This window comes from Marasmius oreades, chromosome 2 (assembly GCF_018924745.1).
Source record: "Marasmius oreades isolate 03SP1 chromosome 2, whole genome shotgun sequence".
Classification (NCBI taxonomy): domain Eukaryota; kingdom Fungi; phylum Basidiomycota; class Agaricomycetes; order Agaricales; family Marasmiaceae; genus Marasmius; species Marasmius oreades.
This window is the reverse complement of record NC_057324.1, coordinates 4,188,858-4,196,534: the sequence shown is the minus strand read 5'-3', so window position 1 is coordinate 4,196,534 and position 7,677 is coordinate 4,188,858. Positions and strand designations below refer to the sequence as shown.

General features: G+C 41.7%; 1 protein-coding gene across 1 annotated transcript; it reads left to right on the top strand.

The window, feature by feature from the left end:
* Window positions 1-2,440: 2,440 nt before the first annotated feature.
* On the top strand, window positions 2,441-3,849 carry E1B28_005095 (uncharacterized protein; the record flags this gene model as incomplete). Its single annotated transcript, XM_043149639.1, has 3 exons — window positions 2,441-3,229; window positions 3,278-3,547; window positions 3,589-3,849. The coding sequence occupies 3 exons, from the start codon at window positions 2,441-2,443 to the stop codon at window positions 3,847-3,849; spliced, it is 1,320 nt and encodes a 439-aa protein (XP_043014246.1).
* Between the last annotated feature and the right edge of the window lie 3,828 nt (window positions 3,850-7,677).

The following is a 7,677-nucleotide window of genomic DNA, read 5'->3' as shown; positions in this document are numbered from 1 at the left end:
GCAGAACACTTCTTCAAGAGATCTAGATTTGTATCCATGGTACCAGATGCCAGCGCTTTTGGCACGCAACAACAGGAAGAAGACTCTGGTGAAGACTCCCAATCAGAATCCGAGTCAGCCTCTGAGGAAGAAGATTATGAGCAATGGCGAAAGAAATTCAAAGAAAGAAAGAAGAAGAAAAGCCAAACAAAGAGAGAATCACAGACTTCTCATGTTCCCCCGGTAACCCTGCCAGTCGCACCAGAAGTAGCATGGACCACCCAGTTCTCAGGGCTGCACTCGGAAGTTGTGGAATTAATAACCCGGCTAAACTCTATGCAACTGGATCATCCGGAATATGGAACCCTATTTTATAGAGCCACTACATTAGATCCAAACAGCCATTCATGCATTAATAGAATTCCAGTTCAGACTATGGCACCATTTTCTAGACCACAGAATGCTTACCCACGAGGACCACCGAGCAGACCACCTAGTGCTTTCCCAAGAGACAACCGAGGAATGGGAGTCAATACATTCAAACAGAGGCCACCTATCAGTCAGCCGTTTGCTTGTTTTGGATGTGGAAATCCTAGACACAGAATCACCAAATGTCCATTGATAGAAGAAAACAAGATCTTAAATGGTGCCCGGATCGAAGAAGATATGTTATGTATGACGGAACGGATATTGGCCCCCAGCAACTGGGTGAAACATTACTTCAGGCTTTGGAAAAGAACCTGAGAGAACAAGAATCAAGAACTTCCCCCACCAATCAGACGATGCTATTAACTGTAACTGACACAGTCCGAAATTATTATGCACAACAACGTACTCAGCAGACTGATACAGATGAAGCTACCAAATCGGATCTAGTTTCTGAAGAAGAACAAGAAGTCACAACCTATGAATCTTCAGATTACACAAGCATGTATGGCCAGAGTGAGTCTGAAATTTCCATGGTTTCAGATGAAGAAGAGCCAAGGCCTGCTAAGATCCTGAGGCAGGGCCGCAATCGTGTTCACCTTGGAGCAGATCGTACCCAGACTACATCCTGGACTTCTCGAACCAAAATTCAACAAAGCCCAAAAGAAGATGCACATGAAATTCGCACCAGAAGGAAGACACAGCCGCCAAAACAAGCTGATGGAACCAGTCCAACTTGGCAAGAAGCAGTTTGAGGAGCGCAAAAGCCTCGTCAGCATATAACAGCTAAAGAAAAGGTAAGGTCAGGACAAAATGAGGATTCTCCCACCATCAATGAAAGAATGAATATTGATATAAGTTCCCAGCAGCATTGGAAAATGAACGGAGAAGCCAGAGTAATTCCGTGGAAAATGTATCTGCGGGCCGCTCTCAACCGCTACCGATGCAACCTGCAGCAAGTTCCCCCCGGGTACCATTACCATCTGTTCCGGCTCATCCACTCCCCTACAATGCACATTCAACGCCTCCTTGGCAAGCCATTTCGTTCAAACCAGAGCTTCTCGTCCCAGAAAATGGATCACAAATAGCACCTTTAAAAAGGACAGTATGAATTTCAAATCCCGAAGTAACTCGAACCATACAATCGGCTCTGAAGCCAAAAAGGGAGCGAAAAACTGACCTCGCCCGAAGAACCAATCAACAAGAAGTACTGGATAGTGTTATTGTCGGTGTGTTCGGTTCGGTTCGGCACGGTTTGTACCAGTTTGGGCTTTGATGGGTCGGCAGGAACCATTCAGGGACACGGTTCAGGCCGAAAACCTGACCCAAACCGGTTAAACCACGGTTCCTGAGTAAAATTTCTCAGACAAATATATTAAACTTTTTACCGACTTTTTTGTGAAATGATGGCAAATGGCACCACTTTGATGTGACAATGATGGTGCTCTGATGTGACATTTCTTGTGACTCATAGGTGCAATTGACCCACTGGGTCGCATGGTTCGAAAACAGGGTTTCTCAGGCTGAAGCCGTTCTATATTTGGTTTTTTCAGCAAACCGTTTATGGAACTATTTTGGCAATTCAGTTCGCAGTTCGGTTACAAACCGGCGCTGCCCGAACTCATGAGAACACTAGTACTGGATAACATTCCCAGAACCCCCATACAGTTGCTGCTGGGGGAGCTTTTAGGATCCTCTCGAGAATTGAGCACCACCTTTCATGACTTGACAAAGACCAGAATCCTGAGGATGATAGCCGCTTCTAAAACCTCCCTTGCTCACACCCAGAACCTCCCTCACGCTCACACTTTCCTTGCTGAGAATGAACAGTTAATCGAGATCTTACTCAAGTTCGAAGGCCAACCCATATGCGCTATATTAGGTACCTTCAAAGTTGATGGAACTTCCAAGTGTCAAAGGCCCTGGCACTTTACTAATGTCACTCTGCCCAAAAAGGAAATCACACCACGTGCCACGTCGTAGATAGATCATTTCGATAATAGATAATTTTTTTTACTTCTCCTCTTCCCTCGCCATGCCTCAGTCCACCCTTCATGAGCAGTATAAGAGAGCTTATCTGCTTCATGCAATGACTCGTAATTTTGCTTACCTGGCTACATCAGGCATCATGGATTCGGACTCAGACTCTTCAGAACTGGACAGTGACTCAGATTTGTCTCAGGTTTCAGATGGCAACAAGTATGATGAGGTCCTTTATGAGATGCAGCACTACCTCCAGTTTGACCTTGCAGTCCTTCAGAAGATTCAGGACACTCGTTACCTTCGCCCTCATGAGCCCATTGTCAAATGTGGTCAACTACATCTTCTTGCTGATTATGCACTTGATCCAAATCATCAGGAGTATGCACGCTTTCTTAATCTAGTCCATGTTCCGCCACGGGTGTTTGGGGCTCTTCTAGACCTGATAGAAGACCATCCAGTTTTCCGAAACAACTCAAATAATCCCCAAACTCCTGTTGATGTACAACTCGCAGTAACACTCTATCGAATGGGACGGTATGGTAATGGAGCTCAGGTGGTTGACATTGCTAGATTTGCTGGGGTTTCTGAGGGATCAGTCGAGCTTTTCACTACCCACTGTTTTGAGGCAATCGAGAGCTTGTTGCCCGTTTTTGTTCGACCATTGACAAAGGATGAAAAAGAGGTTGAGAAGAAGTGGATTGATGAGCGTGTTGGGTTTGAAGGATTATGGCGAGAGGGATATCTGATGTATGATGGAACAATTGTCCCCCTCTATGCGAAACCCGGCCTTGATGGTGCGACCTACTACACCCGGAAGTGCAATTATGGACTTAATGCTCAGGTATGCATCATTTTATAAGTAGAATGGAGGTATTTATATCTTTCTTAGATTGGAAATGCACCATCAACACTACGGATTGTTGATTTTTCCCATGGACTGACTGGATCTGCACATGATGTTTCTGCATTCGAATATACCTGTGCATACAAGTATCCAGGTTTTCTTTTTGAGGGAGACGAGTTTGGTTGGGGAGATTCAGCCTATCCAGTGACCGAGCATATATTTCTATTCATAAGCGTCCTGCAGCTGACCATCCCAAAAACCGAGTTTTTGACAAAATGCTCTCAAACCTCTGAGTCCGTTCTGAACATTGCATTGGTGCTCTCAAAAATCGGTGGGGTTGTTTGAAGGGGTTGCAGGTCGACATCAACAACAAGGAACAGCATGTAAAAGCCTGTTGGTGGATCACAATTGCCATCATTCTACACAATGCAGTCATTAATATTGAAGGGGCAAGGAGTGGAGAATACTTTGGTTCAGTGTCTGGAGGAACTGGAACAGGAGAAGAGGAAATAGAACCTGAAACAGCTGATGATGGAGATGAAATTGGGGAAGCAAAGCGAAAGAGACTGGTGTTTGAGGCTAATGAAGCCAAGAGGTTGAGATCAGATAATATGTAAAGTGTGTAGAACTGTTAATGAGTGAACTTTATAAACTGAAGGAGAGAAATTAGTAGTTGGAGTTGAGATAATTGAGTGTCAGCACAGTATAGGCAACCAGTGACTGACAGCGCAGTGGACGCACATCCGTTGTGACTACGGTGACTAGTGTGTGACATCCAGTGACCTGCCTGTGACCAAAGTGCCAGGGCCTTTGGCACTTGGAAGTTCCGTCAACTTTGAAGGTACCTATTGGATACTGGATCCATGATTAACATAGTCAGCAGCTTGGTGTATGAAAAGATCATACGATTACTGATCGACTTAGGACCACAAACAGTAATGCATGATGCAAACGGAGGAGAAGGTATCTTGAGAGGAGCAATAGACGGGCTCAGGCTGAACTGCAGGTCAGTATCCACAGAAGGGTTCTTCTACGTGGGTGAGTCCGTTCCATTCCAGATGCTCCTCGGACATCCCTGGATAAGAGAAAATGCTATCAGCATCGACGAGTGAAGAAATGGAACATACCTGGTATTCAAAGACAAGGAGACATGGGATCCGAAATACCAAATGCTAGTCTCATTGGTTACAGGTCAGCGCCCCCAACTGAGAATTACAAAACAAACAAACCAGGCCATAGTTAGGTCTTATCTCGCGCATTTTTCGACATTCCACCTCAGAGGGCGTGGAGTCCATCGAACATCACCACAAATTGAGGAGGTTCCCGATAATGGGCGAAGAATACCACTCAAGAGTCAACCTAATATCAGAGCTACGGAAGTAGCACCAACACCAAATCAACCCAAAAACTAGTAAACCTCCGTGTAAAGTCTATCAATAACTCTACACACCAGGAAAGATTGCAAGGGTGGACTGCTTGGCAAAGGTTACGCACAAGATCACAGTCTCAAAATTGTATGAAGGTCTTATAAAATCAATATGCAACTGCAAGTGTAAAACACCACAGCTACGGGAATTCTAGGGTTTGTAGGGGCTCTGTTTATTGTCCAGTGGACTAAGTGGGACTGTGAATTTCGTCTACGGTAAGACTAATTCGAACGATTGGAGACTATTACCCTCAACGGACACGAACACTAAGACCCTCGACAGATCACGAAACGATAATCAAGACCTCGGCGGCCTATGGACAGATAGTTCTCAAGTTTTGACCTCGACGGTCTCATATGTTCAAATCAAATCTTATCGTTTCACTGCACAAAGATAGGGCAAATCTCTCTATTGGTGTCAAGAGCAGTTACTCACAGGCAACCCACCCAGGACTTTCCTACGCACGGGTAGTACTTTTTTATCTACGGATACATGAGTTGCTTTTATACTACTTCTACGCTAGCTTTGTAATCCTATCCCTACGTGTTTCATCTCTAAAAATAATGCACCGTAGCTACGAATCCATGCGGAGTCTTATCGCTAGGGACTGCTACATGTGCAGAATCTTGTCTATGGAGCTTTTCCATATTTGAATCATATGTTTTGGACCAATCTGGACCAATCTTCATTTTTGTTTCAGCATATAGAATGGACCTACATAGGCGTACCATATGGTATTTCCTGCCTACGGACCTTATCCTGCATTTCGACATTATCAATTCATATGGACTTTGTGTGTCCAAGTAGTTCCAGCATATGGATCCAGAGTTCTGAATCGCCGTAGCTCATGAACAGCGCGGACTCCGAGATCCATTGTTCATTCCTGCCTGGTTCCTAGGTACTCTATCTGTGATCTGGGATCTGTATCATGTCTTTTTGTCTTTTCCTCAGATCGGGACTTGATCTACGGTCATATCAAATTTCTCCTAGTCTGTGTGGTCTTATGTCCGATTTCTTGTCAACTAAATCCCCCGTAGAAGTAGATACTCCTAGTATGAAGGTCTTTTGACTCCATTAAGTTCTGCTACGAACGGTTCTGTGAAGACTACAAGTCTTCTAATAGTACAATCCCTTGATATGCCAGTGCATAGTAAAATGTAGAGAGTAGAACTCGGTGAATTACTGCTTAAGTCCTCTGCTCATAGTGTTCTACAGTTTTGAACAGTCATACAGTTTTCTGACACAATCTACGGCTCTCTCTAACTGGTCTAGCTGCGCCTACGGCACATTCTACTAGCAGCACTAGCTTTAACTAGCAATTCGGGCTCACTCTAGTTCTTAATATGATAAATGTCGCTCCATAGCACTGTTTAAAGTGCAAAAAGAACCCTGTAGCATAGTCAACTAAGTCGCATTACACTGGGTGCAATGTACTGTAAAACACGTGTATTATGTTAATGTTTATGATGAATTTTTTTAAATTTTTTTTACAAAAATTGATGTGACTTATGTTAAAATTAAACTTGTTTTATACTGTAGGATTTTTAGAATAATACTTGAAAGATTCAAACCATAGTACACATGTTTTACATTAAAGATATCAAAAACTTCTATTAAGCCTTATTCAAAAATTATGCTAAAGCCTCAAGCACATTAAGTATAATACAAACAAACAGAAATTCTTGATTTGATTACAGAATAATTATGTTAATACCTTTCTTCAATATAATACTACTTTGAAAATGGAATAACTCATGCTCATTATGCTATCATTACATTGCTGGAGATAAAGTAAGTTCAAAATACTGTATCTGAATTATAGTAGTATTATGCTAAATTATAAGCCACAGACCACTGATCATCTTGACAGATTATTGAAAACAAATTTAGCATAAAGAAAATATAAATTATAGGTGTTTTATACTACCAGTACGATTAAAAGAAATTGATAGTATAAATACACTTCAAATACTACTGATATTATAGAATACTTATGTTAAATAGTTTCTGGTTGGAGCAGAGGATAAAATTCTCAATCATCTGCGTTGTTTTTTCTACTTAAACAGGATATGTAGGTGCCAAGTGACTAACAGAATGTAATTTTGAAATGTACCATTATGTTCTATACTGTAGATATTTCTGGCTTGTTGCAAGCCCATAAACATGTGCTATTTTTCTTAAGTTGAATCTATGGAGAATAAGGATAACTTAGATAGGATGTTATGTGATGTTATGTGATGTTATATGACGTCATATGACATTATATAATGTGATACTACATTATATGACGTCGTATGACATTATATGATGTGATACTACGTTATATGTAATCCATCTATTGATATCATCCTTGCAATCTGTATATATTCCACCCACTCCAAGCTCAGTTCTATGGCTGACTCAATCTTTTTGATCAACAAGTTTCGTGTCTTGGGCTGATTATCTTTGCTACCCAATCAGTAAGCCCCCTCTCAATGTTTCCTGAGCATTTCATATCAGTACCAACATGGGATACCTAGGATCTTTACTGTGGATGAGGTTCAAAATGTGACTGTTCTGGTACTATGTTATATGATGTGACACTATGTTATATAATGTTATATGATGTGACACTATGTTATATAATGTCATATGATGTTATACGATGTGATACTATGTTATAAGCATGCAAGACAAAAAATTACGGTACATTATTAATATAGCGGTGCTTTTGGCAAGGGTCAGTTGGTGTAGTGGGCTAGTGTGTTTCATTTGTATGACATCTATGTGTGTGTGTTAACAGATTGAACCTCTCTATGAACACATTTTTTTTTCATGATATCTATGTTTTTCATTCAATATGTTTTTAAAAAAAATCTGTTGGATGTCAAATGGCAATCCAATCTGAGTTATCTGACAGCAGCCCCAGTATTGAGAGCAAGGACAATTTATGGCTAAATAATACACATCAGCCTCAGACCCCCATTTCCAGATGTGATCATTCACATTCAGTATAGAGCTGTTAAATGTAACTGTACA